The sequence below is a fragment of the Capricornis sumatraensis genome, chromosome 5 (assembly GCF_032405125.1).
Source record: "Capricornis sumatraensis isolate serow.1 chromosome 5, serow.2, whole genome shotgun sequence".
NCBI classification, from domain to species: Eukaryota; Metazoa; Chordata; class Mammalia; order Artiodactyla; family Bovidae; genus Capricornis; species Capricornis sumatraensis.
The window spans coordinates 49,255,801-49,277,850 of record NC_091073.1 but is presented as its reverse complement, the minus strand read 5'-3'; the positions used below and the strand labels follow the sequence as shown (position 1 = coordinate 49,277,850).

General features: G+C 40.5%; 1 protein-coding gene across 2 annotated transcripts in view; it reads right to left on the bottom strand.

Moving 5' to 3' along the window:
- The window catches only part of ARMC10 (armadillo repeat containing 10), a 74,872-nt gene that overhangs the window by 20,923 nt on the left and 31,899 nt on the right, over window positions 1-22,050 (bottom strand). The window contains exon 4 of one of the 2 annotated variants that reach the window (XM_068972661.1): window positions 19,722-19,898. The exons of the other annotated variant lie outside the window; for it this stretch is intronic. Within the exon in view, the coding sequence (XP_068828762.1) occupies window positions 19,722-19,898 (177 nt within the window). The remainder of the gene's footprint in view (window positions 1-19,721; window positions 19,899-22,050) is intronic. 2 annotated transcript variants of the gene reach the window in all.

The following is a 22,050-nucleotide window of genomic DNA, read 5'->3' as shown; positions in this document are numbered from 1 at the left end:
ACCCCAAAAAGATGTCCTTTTCATTATAGGGACTGGAATGCAAAAGGAGGAAGTCAAGAAATACGTGGAGTAACAGGCAAATTTGGCCTTGGAGTACAGTATGAAGCAGGGCAAAGGCTAAGAGAGTTTTGCCAAGAGAATATACTGATCATAGCAAACACCCTCTTCCAACAACACAAGAGATGACTATACACATGGACATCACCAAAAAGGCAGTACTGAAATCAGACTGATTATGTTCTTGGCAGCTGAAGATGGAAAAGCTCTATACAGTCAGCAAAAACAAGACCTGGAGCTGACTGTGGCTCAGATCATGACTCCTTATTGCAAAATTCAGGCCCAAATTGAAGGAAGTATGGAAAACCACTCAGCCATTCAGGCATGAATTAAACCAAATCCCTTATGATTATACAGTGAAGGTGATGAATAGATTCAAGGGATTAAATCTGGTACAGAGTGCTTGAAGAAGTATGGATGGAGGTTTATAACACTGTACAGGAGGCAGTGATCAAAACCATCCCCAAGAAAAAGAAATGGCAAGAAGGCAAAGTGGTTGTCTGAGGAAGCCTTACAAATAGCTGAGAAAAGAAGTGAAAGACAAAGGAGAACGGGAATGATATACCCAACTCAATGCAGAGTTCCAAAGAATAGCAAGGAGAGATAAAGCTGCTGCCTGAAGAGCATCCAGGAAGACAGTGAACTCCGAGAGGTGGTGTTTTCTCTGTCCTAAGAAAAATTTGCCTTCCTCAGGGTCATGAAGAGGTCTGGAAGAAAACTAAAACCCTAAGAGAAGTGGTTGCTGTCCCAGTTCACAGCACAAGGTAAATGTCTCAGAACCTGTATGGAAAACATACACAACTTAAGCAAGGTGACTGAGAGAAAGAAAAGAGGAAAACAAGGGAGACCACTTGTGGAATCTTCATTCCTGGCCAGAGATCAAGCCTTGAGCCTTTCGAGTGGGAGCACTGACTCCAAGACCCTAGACTACCAGAGAACTAACCCTAGGGAATATCAAGTAGTAAGAACTCACACAAAGGAAACCACTTGAATACAAGACCCAGCATCACCCAACTACCACTAGCACCCTGTGCAGGACGTTTCATCTAAACAAACAAAACAAAAATACAAACCCAGTCATCAGCAGACAGGATTACCACCTCACTCAGCTTTGCCCATCAGAGGAAAAACAAACAAACAAAAAGCACAAATCCCACCCTATATGGAGTTGACACAAACCACTGGGAAACTAAAAGGAAGAAAGAATTCAACCTTGAAGCCTGGGAAAAGGAGACCTCAAGCACAATAAGTTAAAAAAAAATAACAAAAAGCCAGAGAAATACTACACAAATGAAGGAACAAACTAGTAACACAGAAGTCCAAATAAATGAAGAGGAAATAGGCAAACTACCTGAGAAAGAATTCAGAATAATGATAGTAAACATGATCAAAAACCTTGAAAACAAAATGGAGAAAATGCAAGAATCAATTAACAAAGACCTAGAAGAATTAAAGAATAAACATACAGAGACAAACAACACAATTACTGAAATTAAGAATACTCTAGAAGGAATCAAGAGCAGAATGTCTGAAGCAGAAGAACGAATCAGTGAGCTGTAAGATAAAATGGTGGAAATAACTTCTGCAGAGCAGAATAAAGTAAAAAGAATGAAAAGAACTGAGGATAGTCTGAGAGACATCTGGAACAATATCAAACACACCAACATTCGAATTATAGGGGTTCCAGAAGAAAAAGAGAAAAATAAAGGGTATGAGAAAATTTTGGAAGAGATTATAGTTGAAAATTTCCCCAACATGGAAAAGGAAATAGTCAATCAAGTCCAAGAGGCACAAAAAGTGCCTAAACAAAAACTAAACACAAAGAAAGACTATGAAAAGCAGCAAGGGAGAAGCAACAAGTAACATACACGGGAAACTCCATATGCTCAACAGCTGACCTTTCAGCAGAAACTGCAGGCCAGAATGGAATGGCAGCATATATTTAAAGTACTAAAAGGGAAAAATCTACAACCAAGATTACTGTACCTGGCAAGGCTCTCATTCAAAATTGATGGAGAAATAAAAAGCTTTCCAGACAAGCAAAAGTTAAGAGAATTCAGTACCACCAAACCTGCTTTACAACAAATGTTAAAGGGACTTATATAGTCAAGAAATACAAGAACAGAAAAAAAAATCTACAAAATCAACCCCAAACAATTAGTAAAATGGCAACAAGAACATATATATCAATAATAACTTTAAATGTAAATGGATTAAATGCTCCAACCAAAAGACACAGACTGGTTGAATGGATACAAAAACAAGACTCATACATATGCTGTCTATAAGAAACCCACTTCAGACCTCAAGACACATAGACTGAAAGTGAAAGGATAGAAAAATATATTCCATGCAAATGGGAAGCAAAAGAAAGCTGGAGCAGCAATTCTCATATCAGATAAAATAGACCTTAAAATAAAGAATACTACAAGAGATAAGGAAGGACACTACATAATGATCAAGGGATCAATTCAAGAGGAAGACATAACAACTATAAATATCTATGTACCCAACACAGGAGCACCTCAATACACAAGATGAACACTAACAGACATAAAAGGAGAAACTGACAGTAACACAATAATAGTAGGAGACTTTAACACCCCACTCACACCAATGGACAGATCATCAAAACAGAAATTAACAAGGAAACACAAGTCTTAAATGATACATTAGATGAGATGGATCTCATTGATATCTTCAGGACATTCTATCCAAATGCAGAAGAATACACCTTCTTTTCAAGTGCACATGGAACTTTCTCCAGGATAGAGCACATCTTGGGTCACAAATCAAACCTCAGTAAATTTAACAAAACTGAAATCTTATCAAGCATCTTCTCTAACCACAATGCTATGAGACTAGATATCAATTACAAGAAAAAAACACATGGAGATTAAACAGCATGATTCTAAATAGCCAAAAGGTTACTGAAGAAATCAAAAGGGAAATAAAAAAAATTTCTAGAAACAAATTGACAATGAAAATATGACAACTCAAAACCTATGGGATGCAGCAAAAGCAGTTCTAAGAGGAAGTTTACAGCAATATAATATAACCTCAAGAAATAAGAAAAACTTTGAATAGACAACCTAACTTTACACCTAAAATAACTTAAAAAAGAAGAACAAAAAACCCCCCAAAATTCATAGAAGGACATAAAGATCCGAGCAGACATAAATGAAAAAGAAATGAAAGACGACATAAATGGATGGAGAGATATTCCATGTTCCTGGGTAGGAAGAATCAATATTGCGAAAATGACTATACTACCAAACGCAATCTACAGATTCAATGCGATCCCTATCAAATTACCAATGGCATTTTTCAGAGAACTAGAATAAAAAATTTCACAATTTATATGGAAATACAAAAGACCCTAAACAGCAAAAACAGTCTTGAGAAAGAAGAATGGAGCTGGATGATTCAACCATTCTGACTTCAGATTACACTACAAAGCTACAGTCATCAAGATAGTATGGTACCAACACAAAAACAGAAATATAGACCAACGAAACAAGATAGAAAGCCCAGAAATAAACCCAGGCACCTATGCATACCTTATTTTTGACAAAGGAGGCAAGAATGGACAATGGGGCAAAGAAAGCCTCTTCAATAAATGGTGCTGGGAAAACTGGACAGCTACATGTAAAAGAATGAAATTAAAACACTTCTTAACACCATACACAAAGATAAACTCAAAATGGTGTAAAGACCTAAACGTAATACCAGAAACTATAAAACTCATAGAGGAAAACATAGGCAGAACACTTGATGTCATAAATCAAAGCAAGATCCTCAATGACCCACCTCCTACAGTAATAAAAATAAAAATAAACAAGTGGAACCTTAAACTTAAAAGCTTCTGCACAGCAAAGGAAACTGTAAGCAAAGTGAAAAGACAACCCTCAGAATGGGAGAAAATAATAGCAAATGAAACAACTGACAAAGGATTAATTTTCAAAATATACAAGCAGCTCATATAACTCAATGCCAGAAAAACAAACAACCCAATCAAAAAGTGGGAAAAAGACCTAAACAGACATTTCTCCAAAGACATACAGATGGCTAACAAACACATGAAAAGATGCTCAACATCACTCATTATTAGAGAAATGCAAATCAAAACTACAATGAGATATCACCTCACACAGGTCAGAATGGCCCTCATCAAAAAGTCTACAAGCAATAAATGATGGAGAGGGTGTGGAGTAAAGGGAATGCTGCTGCACTGTTGGTGGGAATTTAAATTGCTACAGCCACTATGGAAGACGGTATGGAGATTCCTTAAAAACTAGGAATAAAACCACCATATGACCCAGCAATCCCACTCCTAGGCATATACCCTGAAAAAGACATGTGTGTCCCATTGTTCATACATGTACACATGTATCCCATATGTATTCCCGGCACTATTTACAATAGCTGGAAGCAACCTAGATATCCATCAACAGATGAATGGACAAAGAAATTGTGGTACATATACACAATGGAATATTGCTCAGCCATAAAAAGGAATGCATTTGAGTCAGTTCTGATGAAGTGGATGAACCTAGAACCTATGATACAGACTGAAGTGAGTCAGAAAGAGAAAGATAAATATCGTATTCTAACACATATATATGGAATCTAGAAGAATGGTATTGATGAACTTATTTACAGGCAGCAATGGAGAAACAGACATAGAGAACAGACTTACAGACATGGGGAGAGAGGAGGAGAGGGTGAGATGTATGGAAAGAGTAACATGGAAACTTACATTACCATATGTAAAATAGATAGCTAATGGGAATTTGCTGTATGGCTCAGGAAATTCAAACAGAAGCTCTGTATCAACCTAGGGGGTGGGATGGGGAGGGAGATGGGAGGGAGGGTCAAAGGGAGGGGACATATGTATACCTATGGCTGATTCATGTTGAGGTTTGACAGGAAACAACAAAATTCTATAAAGCCATTATCCTTCAATAAAAAAATAAATTGAAAAAAAAAAAAGCTGGTGGTCTGGGACAACCCAGAGGGATGGCGTGGGGAGGGGTGGGGGCGGAGGCTCAGGATGGGGGGACACATGTGCACCCATGGCTGATTCATGTTGATATATGGTAAAAATCACCACAATATTGTAATTAGACTCCAATTAAAATAAATAAATTTAAAACACAAAGAAACCTAGCCAGGGAAAAAAAATGGTTGAAGCCAAGGATACATTGGAGGCTCAAATAAATACATACCCACACATATAAATAAAACCAATAATAAACAAGTACCTTCTGCATAGCACGGGGAGCTAGACTCAACACAGTAACAAGATACATGATATAACTATCTGAAAATGATTACAGGTATATCTACATTAAAGTCACTCATCTTGGTTCCCAGTTTAAGATGGTGGAGTGAGAAGGATGTGCACTCATCTCCTGCAAGAGCAGCAAAATCGCCTCTAGCTGTTGAACAATCATGGACAGATGAATGTTGGAACACCCCAGAAAAAATACCCCACCTCCAAAGACAAAAAAGAAGCCAAAGCAAAACAGTAGAAGGGGCACAATCTTGATAAAATAAAATCCCATACCCACTAGGTGGGTGACCCACAAATCGCAGAACCGTAATACCAAAGAAGTTCTCCCACTGTTGTGAAGCTTCTGAGCCCCATGTTAGCCTTTCCATCCTGGAGATCTGGCAAAGGGACTGGGAATCTCCTCGGATCTGACCGTGAAGGCCAGCGGGATATTATCATATGACTGCCACAGGATTGGGGGAAACAGAGACTCCAGTCTTGGAGGGCACAAACAAAATCCTGGGCACACCAAGACCCAAAGGAAAGGAGCAGTAACCCTACAGGACACTGAACCAAAACTAGCTAGTGCTGGAGCATCTCCCGAGGAGATGTGGGTCCGCAGGGCTCACCACAGGGATGGGGGCACTGGCAGCAGCAGTCCCGCAAGGTCTCCCTTGGTCTAAGCCTTCTCAGATGCCATCATTAACCCTACCACAGACCTCAGGGCTGGGTCATTTCAGGCTAAACAACCCCACCTATCATCAGATAACTGGATTAAAGCTTTAATGAGCAAGGCCCTGCCCACCAGACCAAGACCTATTTTTTCCAACCATCAGTGCCTCCCCATTTGATGCAAGGAGATCAAACCAGTCAATCTAAAGGAAATCAGTCCTGAATATTCAGTGGAGGGACTGATACTGAAGCTCCAATCCTGTGGCCACCTAATGCGAAGAACTGACTCACTGGAAAAGACCCTGTTGCTGGGAAAGATTGAAGGCAGGAGGACAAGGGAATGACAGAGGCTGAGATGGTTGGATGGCATCACTGACTCAATGAACATGAGTTTGACCAAGTTCCAGGAGTGGGTGATGGACAGGGAAGCCTGGCATGCTGCAGTTCATGGGGTTGCAAAGAGTTGGACATGACTGAGTGACTGAACTGAACTGTCCCTCCCATCAGGAAGCTTACATAAGCCTCTTAGCCTCCTCTTTCAGAGGGCAGAAGAAAGAAGAACCATAATCCCATAGCTAGAACTAAAGCCACATTATAGAAAGCTAATCAGGATGAAAAAGCAGAGAGTTATGTCCCAGATGAAGGGACAAGATAAGACCCCAGAAAAACAATTAAATGAAGTGGAGATAGGCAACCTTCCAGTAAAAGAATTCAGAATAATGATACTGACGGTGATCCAGGATCTCAGGAAAACAGTGGAGAATTTGCAAGAAATATTTATCAAAGACCCAGAAGAACTAAAATACAAGCAAAAAGAGATGGATAATAAACTAGAAGGCATCAACAGAATAACTAAGGTAGAAGAACAGATCAATGACCTGAAGTACAGAATGGTGGAAATCACTGCCACAGAACAGAATATAGAAAATAGAATAAAAAAAAGAAATGAAGACAGCCTAAGGGACCTATGGGACAACATTCACATTCTACAGGTCCCAGAAGGAGAGAGAGAAAGGACCTGAAAAAATATTTGAAGAGATGATAGTTGAAAACTTTCCTAACATGGGAAAGGACATAGTTAACCAAGTTCAGGACGCACAGAGAGTCCCAGGCAGGATAACACCAAGGAGGAACGCACCGAGACACACAGTAATCAAACAGACAAAAATTAAAGACAAACTATTAAAAGCAACAAGGGAAAAACAACAACATACAAGGGGACTCCTATCAGGTTAGCTCATTTCTCAACAGAAAGGCTACTAGCCAGGAGGGAACGGCAAGATATATTTAAGGTGATGAAAAGTAAGAACCTACAACCAAGAATATTCTACACAGCAACACTCTCCTTCAGATTAGATGGAGAAATCAAAAGCTTTCCAGACAAGCAGAAGTTAAGAGAACTCAGCACCATTAAACCAGCTTTACAACAGATGCTGAAAGAGCTTCTCTAGATAGGAAACACAGGAGAAGGAAAAGACCTATAGAAAAGAAGCCCAAAACAGATAAGAAAATAGTAGCAGGTTCATACATAGTGATAATTACTTTAAATGTAAACAAATTAAATGCACCAACCAAAAAACATAGACTGGCTGGGTGGATGAAAACATGCACGTGTATGTACTTCCACTTACACATCACTCTGCTTGATGCCCAAATTGTATGTAATTATTTTATATTGTTAGGTTAATCATGTTCCCATTATGGTTTTAAATTATAATTATCTTTTATTTTTTGTCTGTAATTATCCTTTATCTTTTGTGAAAACCATTTTTCACTAATGTGATTATGTAACAATTACTCACTTAACGCCACTGTACTGGGCTTTCCAGGTGGCGTTAGTGATGAATAACCCACCTGCCAATGCAGGAGACATAAGAGACACAGGTTCAATCCCTGGGTCAGGAAGATCCCCCAGAGGAGGGCACGGAAACCCACTCCAGTATTCTGGTCTGGAGAACCCCATGGACAGAGGAGCCTGGCAGGCTATGGTCCACAGGGTCACAAAGAGTTGGAAAAGACTGAAGCAGCTTGGCACCACTGTATCATGATTGGTCAACAGAAAAATACAATTCTGTGTCACCAAAATTGCCAGTTAATAAAAACCTCTCATCACTTTTTTAATCCAGATGCATATCAGAATTACTTTGAAATTTTTTGAAAAATATCAACGTCCAGGTATTGTTTTTTTTTCTTCAAGGCTCCAAATATGCTTCTAATGAGCAGGGATGTCTAAAATCAACTCGACTATATGATGATCTTTTACTTTTATCTAGTTTGTTTTACTTTTACTATCTCATATTCAGTGCTATTTCATTTAGTCTATATTTTCCAATTTTTCCATCCCTTTTATTGGGATGTTCTTTCTCAAGCCTTTATCAAGTGTGGTGGAAAAGCTTTTCTATTATATATATATATAGTATGTATAACATATATATTTTAGAAAACTTGTGAAATTTTGCCAAACTAAAAAATGAATGGCATTTTGATTCCACTTATTTCATTTAGGAAGAATAAAATGCTAGATTTCTAGTTAAAAAGATATGCAACAAAGGTTTACAAAGGTATAGCACTTAGAACTATAGTCAGTATCTTATAATAAACTAGATTGGAAACTAATCTGAAAAATAATATATGCATATGTATAACTGAATCACCCTGTGGTACCCTTGAAACTATATAGCTGTAAGTCAACTATAATTCAATAAAATATATATATAAAAAAAGTAACTTCAATAATCCAGCTGTACACTTCAAACAAACATCACAGTGTAAATCAACTATACTCCAATAGAAACAGAAACACACGTGCCGGGAGCCAGTGTGAGGAATCCCGCCCGTGACAAGGTCATGAGGAAGGAAGCTGACATACGCAAGGCGTGCTCAGACTTCAGGGACCCCTCTGGATATTCCTAAGCATGTACCCCAGCAAAAATCTGCCGGCTTTTTTGCTCTGCTTTTCCACTTTTCTGATATTCTCTGGAAAAAAGTCAATTCAGGGTTTTAGTCTTCTGCATTTGAAAGGGATGTTTCAGTTAAACCCCTCTGATAGCTCTCTAGTCTGCCTAACAGGTTCCCCAGACCTCTTACAGCTTGTGAATTGCTTACAGCCCCCCAACCGCGAGAGGCACAAAGCTTACAGCTTGTGAATTGCTTACAGCCCCCAACCGCGAGAGACATCTTAAAGATACAGAGCCTTTTCTAAAGAGTTAAAAATTATATTAGTAGAGGGTTTTCACTGTTGATTCAAGGATTGCTGCCAGACCTCCTTATTCTTTATCTTTTAGGCACCTGGAAGGATGTTAATGTAAGCAGGATGTAGAAAAAGATACATAGTAGTTTTGATGTTAGCAACACTAGACTTTTGAGTTAATTGCTTCTCTTTTGCTGTAAATCACTGTACTCCCTCTAATTGTTATAAGTTGCTGTATCCTTGCTGTGTAAGAATGTAACTTTATTTAGTGCTTTCTGAGAGTGGCACCAGACCTTGGGAAAATCAACACAAATAAGTCTTGTGGTTGACAAACCCTTATCAGAAAAAAGGCTGTAAAATGTTAAACTGGCCCTTTTGGCTGGAAGATGATGTAAATTACCTAAGACTTGTGTATACAATTAGGTATGCAGAGAAAAAAGCCTGGTTTTGATAAGAGTCTGGACTGCTAACGCTGCATAACTTTGTGTTACCCATTGATCTCCATGTTTTATCAAAAGTATAAAAGGCCTTCTGAACAATAAAGGACGGGACCAGCTTCTCGGACCAGTTTCTTGAACTGGTCTCTCGGCCTGGTTTCTGGGGAATCTGGCTCCCCCCGTGTCTCTCTCTCTCTCATTTTCTCTCCCTTTTCTTCCCTCTGCTCTTTACTTTAATTTCAGGCTGAATTTCCATCTGGGGCGCGGAGGCTCTCCAGGTCTACTTATTTGCCCTGGTTATTAAGATCCGCGAGAAAGGGAGCTTAAGGCGAGGCACCCTTAGATATTCAAGCGGGCACCGGTGGCCCAACGTAGATGGTGCAAATTCCTTGTCTGGAATTTTATTGGTCTTCCGCGTAAACCAAGCTATTCAGCCTTCTTCCTCCACTTAATCTTCCTACTGCACTATAGTTTCTTAATCTAATCTTATATTAACAAATAAACAAGTCTTTCCACGCCAACGCCGTCCACCCTTCGAATTCCCTGGATCCACCGGGGCTGGACCCCGGCAAGTGGCGCCCGGAACAGGCTATTCGAAGGTAGGTTCCTCGGAGCAAAAGCTCCCCCCGGAGCACTCTCTGTAGCTCCCCCCGGAGCACTCTCTGTTGCTCCCCCCGGAGCACTCTCTGTTGCTCCCCCCCGGAGTGACTTAATCACTCCCCCCGGAGTACTTTCGGGTACTCCCCCAGTGTTGAGTGTTCGGGACGGCTAGGACCCCACTCAGGGTGCCGCGGACCCCCCTGTAGGATAGACAGGGTGAGGAGGAGTGGGAAGTGTTCAAGGGTTTAAGACAAACCCGGTGCTCTAGAGGTTGAAAGAAACCTGCTATCTTAGGGTTGAAAACAAAACCCCCCTTGGCTAAGGTAAAACCTTTTTGTCAAGGCAGACTTTTCTATAACTCTTAATTTTCTGACACGGGTAACAATGACTCAAAACAAGGACACCTCTTTATACAGGTAATTTTGTAACTGTTAAACAAAAGACAAATTAAAGATAAAAAGGCTAGTGTTACAAGAGCAATGTCCTTGGTTTCCATAAAACGGACTTTAGATACTTGGGTGAAGCTAGGAAAACAGCTAAAAACTTACTATACTTTGCATGGGCCTGTAAATGCTTTTGCTCTGTAAAATATGATTACAAATGTTCTGGACCCCTGTCATGAGGCTGTTGGATACCCTATGGGAGAGGCTATAGCGGTGAATGGTAGTGGGTCTCCACCTTCTACGCAGATCATATTTTCTGCCATTGGCAAACAAAAGGAGACAGACTGTACTCTTCCTCCCGAGGAAGGAGGGTGCTTACAGGACGCAGCGGCCGAGCGCCCTGGAGGGCCCCCTCCCCCTCTACACAAACCAAACCTTTAAAAAAGTTATCTTATTTAAGGCGACCACTGCAACCTCTGCTTGCGCCTCCACAGGGCTTAAAAACTCCCCACTTTATATCCAAAGCCTCCCAGAACATTGCTTAAGTTTCAAAAGGATAGTTAAAATATTTTTGAGCAAAAGAACTTTTAAAACAGAGCTTGCTCCTTGCATAAAATCCCCTCAGGAGGGGCCTCACCCAACAAAAAAAAAAAAAAAAAAAAAAAAGGAAGAAAAACAGAGAAAAAGAAAGAAAAATATTCATAATAAAAAGGATTTTACAAATGCAAAATGTTTCTCTTGAGGCCAAATAGAACATTTTTTGCCAAAATGTTCTGCTAAACAGAGACAACAAGCCGTACCAAACAACCCCAGGTAGCTCAGGCCTAGACCTCAGTTCCACCACCTCAATAATATTAACTCCCGACTCAGATTCCAATGGGAGTGGCTAGTCGCCTGCCTGAGGACATTATAAGACTTGTGCTGGGGCATAGCTTGCTTTCTTTTCAAAAAATTTTGGTAGTGTCTTGTGTAGTAAATTCTGATTATACTGGAAAATTTGAAGTTTTGATCTCGCCACCTGCTAAAACTGTGCAATTAATAAAAATAAAAAAATAGCACAGCTTTTGTTTTTACTTTAACCAGAAAGAAAAAAAAAAAAAAAGCCCCAGAGGATCTAGATCTAGCCTTTTGGGTGCAAAATATTGCAGCTTCTAGGCCTTTAAAAGATTTTTTAATTCAAGGATATAAAATGTCATGGCTCTTAAACAATAGACAAGACGTTTCTTACATTGCTGAGAGACTAGTCCAGCTCCTGGCCAACACATACTACTAAAAAGGAGTTGGTGGGATTAGAAAAAGCGGTATGCAGGATGGAAATGCTGTAGAAAAAGAGGAGAGAGACAGTTTAAAACCTTGGTAAGTAGTGAGCTCCCCGTTGCTGAAAGTATTCAAGCAAAGATTAAATGGTTACTTGTCATCTAAAAGGCTATAGACCAGATTTGATTTATAAAAAGATCATTGGAAAAGCTTATAAAGATATTGTGTAACACCTCTTTTCTTGCTTCTTATATTTAGGTCTGCCAAAAGTTTTTAAACTGATAATGTCCGTTTAAAGCTACTGAGAGATTGTTTACTAACTTTAAATGATTTCCAGAAATTATTAGGTGATATTAATTGGATATGCCCACATTTAAAACTGACTTTTGTAGATTTAAAGCCTTTTGTTTGATTGCTTAAAAAAACAATCCTAATCCCAGTTCTAAGAAAAGGTTGACTAGTGAGACAGAGTTGGCTTTTGTTAAAGTAAATGAGGCTTTAAATGATCAGTTAATTAAGATTAATATTACCAAAAGAGGAGATGAAATTATTCTTGCCACAAAATAAATACCTACAGGATGCTTGTGACAAGAAGGCCCATTGGTTCCATCTACCAATGACCCCCAAAAAAATAGTTTTATCTTATCCCAACTTGGGGGCACAATTAATTTTAAAAAGAAAAAAAAAAGTATGGAACTTTTTGGATAAGAGGTAGCAAATATAATAATTCCATTCAATAAGGATCAACTGCAATTCTTTTACAAAAATAGTGATGATTTGGCAAGTTGCTCTGATAGATTTCAGGAGTCAAATTTTGTTTTATTTACCCTCAAGCCCCCATAATAGTTAAAATTGCAAAAAATTTAGATTGGCAATTTGAGGATACCTGTGGAACTTTCCAACCTTATGTTGTTCCTTCGCTCCCCCTTACCCTGTGGGGGAGGGACGTGCTATCTCAAATGGGAGTGTTACTTTTTAGCCCTGATGATAAAGTGACCTCTCAGATGTTGCAGATGGGCTATGATCCATCAAAAGGATTGGGTGGAACAATGGCCTCTGCCTAAAGAAAAATTACTGACATATTAATTAAAAAGATTAATTCAAGTATACTGATTTATTAAATTGTTTAATAAAGAGCCATCAAAAATTGTAATTCCATATAACAGAAAACAACTTGATGCTTTTCAAATGTTTGATGATGATTGGCAGATTGCTATAGGAAATTATTGTGGTCAAATCTTGCATCATTTACCCTCACGTTTTGTTAATTCAAAAATTAAAAAGGGAGAATTTAAGTATAGTTTTTCCTCCATCAGATTTTACAACATGTTCTCTTTGTAATAAGTTAAATGCTGATTTGTTTGGAACTATAAGATGTAAAACCGTAGATAAAGTGAAAAGATCTCCAGATAACAAAAAGATCCCGACCCAAAATTAACTGCCGGTCGAGGAAGTGTTTATATTTTTTCCACAGGGCTCAGATTCGTCAATTTGGATCCCAGACAGACTGATTCGACACAAAAGAAAAAGGCAATTTCTCTGCCGCCACCGCCGCGGAAAACAGCCGCGCACCAAAAGCTGCGGGCGGGGCCAGCCTGACTGACAGAACCCAGTGCACCGCACTCGCAGCCCCGTAACAGCTCCCGCCAGCAGGAGAGGCAAAATAAACATCAAGATCCGGGCGGGACTAACAGCTGCTGCAGCGCCAACTCCAACCAGAAAATGACTCTATTTACTCTATTTTGGCTTGTCTATCCTCTCCTTATGTTTTTCTTTTCACCAATGATTCCAGAAAACTTAACGTACCTAATGTATTGACTTGTGAACCATGGATGCTTTCATCTTGTTTAACTCCTCAAAATAATGTCTGCTCTTTTGTGGTTTTAAAGATGTCCTGTAACTGTAACAACTTATTGATATGATAACTATGTTCTTGCTGTGTTACAACAATTGTATGGCAGCAATCATTGACTCAACAAGTGTAAATGCCCAATATGTTAAAAAATCAAGTTTTAGGTGTTTTGGAACAGCTCAGATATTAGTTTAGACTTAGGGAAACTTCATAATCAGATTCAGACCTTGGAACACTCCCGATTAGATTTTACCACTGCAGGAGAAGCCAATGACTTTTTCCACACTTTCTCAAATTTCATTTCTGGAAAGACTATTCTGTCTACTGTTTATAATCTTGCTCCTTGTAATCATTCTTCCCTGTATTGTCTAGATTCTTCGGCAGAATATTCGGAATCTCGCGACCGAACTGCACCTGATTTAAAAAATAAATAATTAATTAATTAAATTAAAAAGGGTGAGATGCCGGGAGCCAGTGTGAGGAATCCCGCCCGTGACAAGGTCATGAGGAAGGAAGCTGACATACGCAAGGCGTGCTCAGACTTCAGGGACCCCTCTGGATATTCCTAAGCATGTACCCCAGCAAAAATCTGCCGGCTTTTTTGCTCTGCTTTTCCACTTTTCTGATATTCTCTGGAAAAAAGTCAATTCAGGGTTTTAGTCTTCTGCATTTGAAAGGGATGTTTCAGTTAAACCCCTCTGATAGCTCTCTAGTCTGCCTAACAGGTTCCCCAGACCTCTTACAGCTTGTGAATTGCTTACAGCCCCCCAACCGCGAGAGGCACAAAGCTTACAGCTTGTGAATTGCTTACAGCCCCCAACCGCGAGAGACATCTTAAAGATACAGAGCCTTTTCTAAAGAGTTAAAAATTATATTAGTAGAGGGTTTTCACTGTTGATTCAAGGATTGCTGCCAGACCTCCTTATTCTTTATCTTTTAGGCACCTGGAAGGATGTTAATGTAAGCAGGATGTAGAAAAAGATACATAGTAGTTTTGATGTTAGCAACACTAGACTTTTGAGTTAATTGCTTCTCTTTTGCTGTAAATCACTGTACTCCCTCTAATTGTTATAAGTTGCTGTATCCTTGCTGTGTAAGAATGTAACTTTATTTAGTGCTTTCTGAGAGTGGCACCAGACCTTGGGAAAATCAACACAAATAAGTCTTGTGGTTGACAAACCCTTATCAGAAAAAAGGCTGTAAAATGTTAAACTGGCCCTTTTGGCTGGAAGATGATGTAAATTACCTAAGACTTGTGTATACAATTAGGTATGCAGAGAAAAAAGCCTGGTTTTGATAAGAGTCTGGACTGCTAACGCTGCATAACTTTGTGTTACCCATTGATCTCCATGTTTTATCAAAAGTATAAAAGGCCTTCTGAACAATAAAGGACGGGACCAGTTTCTCGGACCAGTTTCTCGGACCAGCTTCTCGGACCAGTTTCTTGAACTGGTCTCTCGGCCTGGTTTCTGGGGAATCTGGCTCCCCCCGTGTCTCTCTCTCTCTCATTTTCTCTCCCTTTTCTTCCCTCTGCTCTTTACTTTAATTTCAGGCTGAATTTCCATCTGGGGCGCGGAGGCTCTCCAGGTCTACTTATTTGCCCTGGTTATTAAGATCCGCGAGAAAGGGAGCTTAAGGCGAGGCACCCTTAGATATTCAAGCGGGCACCGGTGGCCCAACGTAGATGGTGCAAATTCCTTGTCTGGAATTTTATTGGTCTTCCGCGTAAACCAAGCTATTCAGCCTTCTTCCTCCACTTAATCTTCCTACTGCACTATAGTTTCTTAATCTAATCTTATATTAACAAATAAACAAGTCTTTCCACGCCAACGCCGTCCACCCTTCGAATTCCCTGGATCCACCGGGGCTGGACCCCGGCACACACGGATTTAGAAAACAAACTAATCCTAAATGAAAAAGACAGACTGAAGCAAGGATGTACTGGAGTCTCAAATAAACACATACCCACGCATACAAATAAAACAGATAATCAACAAGGACCTATTGTATAGCACAGAGAGCTAGAGTCAACACAGTAATAACTTCCATGAAAAAAGTATCTGAGAACGAGCACACGCATTTCTACATTAAACTCAATCATCCAGTTCCACACTTCAAATACCACATGTGTATCAACTATACTCCAATACGACCTAAAAAGTAATTTACAAAGAAAATCAAATGCCTGCTCCATTCCTCTTCAAGCTTCAAGAGCCCAGGCTGTTTCACATTTCTGGAGCCTGAGCTGCCCTGGTTCCCAAGTTTGGACTATCATGGGGCTGAAGGAGCTGCTGAAGCACATGCCAGCAAATGACACTACAGGACCCTTGGATGTGTGCCTGGTCCCCGGTGAACAGGATGACAAGGTCAGGAACGAGGCAGGACCACTCACAGCTAAACCTAGGCAAGTACACTCAAGGATGGTGGATGGTGGACCCTCAAGACCCAAACCTGTGAAGGAGGCACCTGGTCTGCAGGTCTGCTGCTGCTGGGGTTCCCACCTCCACCCTCCTTCCTTAGGGTCACCCCAGCTTTGGACCACAGCGCACCAGCAAGCTTTTGCATGCTTGGGATGTCTCCAGTGGGGTGAATAATAAGGTGGAGGATGTAATGGGACACCAGGCCTTGGCTGTTCCGGCACATGGGGCTCTCATTTATATAAGTCAGAAGCTGCACTTTCACCAAGGCTCTGTTTATCCTAGCAAGCCCTGTGGAGCCTGAGGAAATCCTGTCTCCTTGTGGTTGCTTCTTGAAACTACAATGGGGAAACCACTGCCTAACAGTCCTAGGTGTTCTTTGGAAGGACTGATGCTAAAGCTGAAACTCTAACACTTTGGCCACCTCATGCGAAGAGTTGACTCGTTGGAAAAGACTCTGATGCTGGGAGGGGTTGGGGGCAGGAGGAGAAGGGGACGACAGAGGATGAGATGGCTGGATGGTATCACTGACTCGATGGACATGAGTTTGGGTGAACTCCGGGAGTTGGTGATGGACAGGGAGGCCTGGCGTGCTGGGGTCGCAAAGAGTTGGACATGACTGAGTGACTGAACTGAACTGAAGGGCACTTCACTTTCAAAAGGTCTCTCACATTTTGAAAGATACTTGCCCTCGACTAATGTCCTAGGGTATGTAACTGAAAGAGAATTCACTGAAAGTCAGTGTTTCAGGAAGCCACCTCGTAGAAGTAAACTTCATTCACAGTGGTTTAAGAAAAGCAGCACAAGGAAAGATGCTAAACGTTGGTTACAGTAGTGAAATTTATCACAGCACAATGAGGTTTCACTTGGCTGCACAAAGAATGGCTATCATTAAAAATCTAAAAACATAAATTAGTGGAAGAAAATTAGACAAAATGGAATCCTGCTAAGCTGTTGCCTGGACTTTAAAGTGATAACTGGCACTATGGAGATGATGGCAGTTCCTTCAGAAAGTAAAGACAGAGCTATTATATGAACTAGAAATCCCACTCCTTGCCCTAAATCCAGAGAAATCCATACTTGGAATAGAAACACACACTCTGACCAGTAGCTTGGATATGTAAGTAATTAAAATATCCACAGATAGATGGATTGAGAAGATGTGGTGTATTTTATGGAAGAGACTGTTACTCAGCCAGAAAACAGAAGGAAGAAATGGCACCTGGAGCAACGTAAATGGAAATGGTCAAGTCGTAGACAGAAAGACAAACACACTATGATGTGACTCATTGGTGGGATCTAAAAACTGAAAGCAATGAAGTACATTTTCCAAACAGAAACACAATTACAGATTTGGAAAACAAACTTATTCTAACCAAAGGAGAAAGGCAGAAGGCAGGGATCCATTATGAGGCTAGAATTAACACATACCCACTAACAGAAATGAAACAGGTAATCAACAAGGACCTACCCGATAGCACAGGGATTTCGACTTGACACACTAATAACCTACATGGGAAAATAACCCCAAAACGCACAGGTATGTCTACATATAACTGGATCAAGTTACTAAACACTTAAACACGGCAGTGCAAATCAACTACAATCCAATAGAATCTAAAAATTAAAAGAAAAGAAAAAAGAGTGCCTGCTATATTCCTCTCTGGCTTCAGGTTCCTAGGCTGGTTGACATTCCTGAAGCCTAAGCACCTTGATCCCCAAATGTGGACTGTTAAGGGACTGATGGAGCTGGAAAGGAGATGCCTGGTCCCCTCTGGGCGGAACCACAGTGTCCAGAGCCAGGTCATTCCTCCCACAGCTAAACCAAACATGACATGAAGTGAAGTGAGGTCGCTCAGTCGTGTCTGACTCTTTGCGACCCCGTGGACTGTAGCCTACCAGGCTCCTCAATCCATGGAATTCTCCAGGCAGGAATACTGGAGTGGGTTGCCATTTCCTTCTCCAGGGGATCTTCCCAACCCAGGGATCAAACCTGGGTCTCCCGCGTTACAGGCAGATGCTTTACCGTCTGAGCCACCAGGGAAGCCCCAAAACCAAACATACTGCACCCAAAGCGTGGTGAGCCCTCTGGGCTGGTAGGGCTTTTGATTATCTGTTCTCTGAGACTCCTGGTGGTCGGGTTTCCACCTCCAGCATTCCTCCTTAGGATCCTCCCGTTTAACGGAAGACAGTGCCCTCCACAGAGCTCTTGTGGAGGTTGGGTTTAATGTGGGTGATGAAGGGTAACAGAGAGAATTAGAGACACAAAGGCTTGATTGTTTTCCTGGCACATGCCTCTCTTGTTTACAACTGTGGAAGATGTTTTTCAGGAAGGCTTTGCTGCCCCAGTAAATGGAGTTGAGCATGAAGAATTTCTGACATGTTGTGGTCATTTTCCATACCCATAGCTTGAAAACTGATGCTTACAGGCACATTATATTCCCAAGGCCTTTAGGGCTATAAATGATATCTGCTCTGAACAAATGTTGGTGTGGTAATTGAAGGAGAATTCATAAAAGGGTAGACTTTCAAGGAACCAATGCAAAGAGGTAAAATTTACACACTGTTTTAAAGAAAAAAGCACATGAAAAGATGCTCAGCATCACTTATTAGTACCGAAATGCAAGTCTGAACTACAACTAGGTGTTTCCTTGCACCAGCCAGAATGACCATTATCAACAAGTCTACAGTGAATACATGCTGGGCAGGACATTAAGCAAAGGGAACCCTCTCAGGCTGTCACTGGAATTTGAATTGGTAACAGCCACTATGGAGAACAGTATGGAGGTTCCTTAAGTAACTAAAAAAGAAGCTACCAAATGATCACACAGCCCCACTCATGGGCATATATCCAGAGAAAACCATAACTTGAAGAGAGACATGTACCCTAACCTTCACTGCAGCTGTATTTACAATAGTCAGGATGTGCAAGCAACCAGAATGTCCACTGATGGGTGGATAAGAAGGAAGTGGTAAATATATACAATGGACTATTACTCAGCCATAAAAAAGAATGAATGTCAACTGCAGCAACAGGGATGGACCTGGAGATGACCCTACTAAGAGAAGTACATCAGATAGAGAAACACAGTGTACATCACTGAGAGACGGCAACTAACATTGATACAAATACACAACATTTTCCAAACAGAAGCAGACACACAGACTCAGAAATCAAACTCATGGTGACCAAGGGGAACGGGAAGGGGAGGGATAATCAGGAGGTCGGGATTGCCGGCACTGTCACTCAAAGGCTCCTCTGATCACAGCAGTCCTGTACCTGGTGCAGTCAACACTAGCTCCTTCTGTAAAGAGGACACTGATTTTCATAAAACCAAATGAATATCACTCTTTTGATAAGAGAAACAACAGACCATTTTCATAAGTTAATTTTGAAATTCAGTGTTAGGATATAAAAATAATATTCTTTCTTGGGCCCATGAATGGTTTTTAATAATAAACTTTAAATTTTCTCTTTTTTTGAGGAATATCAAAAATGTGACTTGTGAAATGAATTTCAATCTTAATAACATGGATGCAGTAGGTGTTTGCACGGCAAACAATCACCATTTCCTTCATACCTTGGTGCTTCCGTTTCCTGTGACCAACACGTGGAACAGGTCTGTGATGTAACTGCTCAGCATGTCCTGGTGGGCATTGGTCACGGTCATGTTTGTTAACAACCTCAGCCCAGCCAGCTGCACTGCAGAGTTCAGGGGGCCAGAGATGACGTCCTCACAGACTTGACTGACGTATACCTGGAGGTGGGAAAGGGGGGGTCTTCTTAGAACCTCCAAAACTTTCCTATTAAACCGTAACTCCTGCACAGTGGAATCAGGTGATTGTTTAGGATGAGACTGACTCTTTAAGGAAGATGGCATTTCTATCAAGATCTCAAACTTGGGTAACTTTTTTTTTTTAAGTTCCCTAATTAATAGCAGGCACTGAGCATTTTACAGATATACTCACTTCAGCCCTAAGACAATTAATGACACAGCGGTATTATGGTCATTTTATAGACAGGGACTGTAAACCCTTCAAGAAGCTTGGATTCTCTGCCCAGACAGTGGAGCAATGTCCAGACCCAGAGACCATGCTCTCAGCACCAGTGGGGGCCTCTCGCTTGTTGGGGGCCTCCCAATTCTACCTTTCTGTGTCTGGGCATGTCAGGATAAGGAGGAAGATCTGTGGGGACATTTCGTACCCGAGTCCGTACCTGAGCTGTAGGATCCAGGGGCGCATGTTAGATGTAAAGAACTGGAGAGGAACATTAAATAGAGCTTTTCTTCAGAGCTCTTTCTTTTATGAGTGAGCAGAGGCAAACTCTGTTTGGTCCAAGGTTGTTATTTATGACATATATGTGGATGAATTACTCCTTTATAATGTTGTAAACCACCGACTAAAAGTAATGCGATGCTAGTCGTACGCCCACGTCACACATGATAGGCTTAGACTAAACCTAGGGGGACAGAGGATTTCCTGAAACTCTATTTTCTATGTCTGGCCATGAGCCTTCCAGCTTGAAAAAAATTATGTCTCACAAGTAATTGGTATTCACCTAAGTCTGAGATTCATCAAAAGTTCTAATTGGTAAGAAAAATTCCCTAATATAAAATGCTAAGGAATTACCAACTGTCCCATAAGCCAGTACTAACTTTAAAAAATTTCCAAATGTATTCTTGTTACCACAGAAACGAAAATGAAGTGAAGCAAATTGCGTAAGTAAAACAGATTAAATTTTTAATCTGGTTTCAAAATCCAAATGATATTTACAAATCAATCTGTCCTGGGTTACAATTTCATTATGCATCCATCCTTTTAAAAAACGGCATTTCCTTAGCTTAAAATCATGTATTTTCATAGGATGCTCCTGTCTTTCCAAGCGATTCCTAAAATGTGCTGAGCATTTACACCCTTATTGGCTCTGAATCTTTCCTTCACTTCAGTTCTAGCAACAAGATTACCAAACAGGCCACCTCAGTTATTCCTGGAGTTTGCCTACCTCGCCTTGTTCCTTTCTCTTGGGATTCCCTCATTCCTCAACTCTGGCTGTAGAAACCTTGGACAGTTTCATGAACCAGCTCAGGCTCTACCTTTTACAGAAACTTCTGAATGAAAACTCTCCTTTCTGTGTATTCAACAATATTTTACTTGCATTTTTCCTTAAAGTATTTCATCATGTTCTGCCTTGAATTACAAATCTTTTTGGACTTGCCTTATCCCTCTTTCTAGCTTTCTTACAACAAGAGTAATCATGTTCATTTCTAAACTCTGCAACACAGAGCATGAGCTCAAAAAAAGTTGAATTAACATTTCCTAACTTATTGTGTCTTTCTGCTGATATTATCTGACTTTGGCCTGGTTCCTTTTTCACACTTCGATTAAACTGAACGTCAAGTTCAAAAGTCCACTGCACTTGTTATTGGCTGGTTCAGGTGCCTTCCGCCTCTTATTCTGCATAAAAACTGAGCAGAAGACCCGAAGAAACATTTTCCCAAAGACGTACATGTGGTCAACAGGTTTATGAAAAGATGGTCAGCATCACTAATCATCAGGGAAATGCAAATCAAAACCACAGTGAAATATCGCCTCACACTTATTAGAATGGTTATTATCAAAAAGTCAAGAAGTAACAAGTATTGGCAAGAAGAGAAAAAGGAATCCTTGTGTACTGCTGGTGGTTAGTGCAGCCACTATGGAAACCAGTATGGATATTCTTCAGAAAATTAAAAATAGAACTGCCAATATGGTCTAGCACCCCACTTTTGGGTGTGAATCCAAAGGAAACAAAAATCACTCTCTCAAAGTAGTATCTGTACCACCATGTTCACTGCAGCATGAGCCACACAGCCGAGACACAGAAATAACCTAAATGTCAATTTATGGACAAACGGATAAAGGAAATGTAAT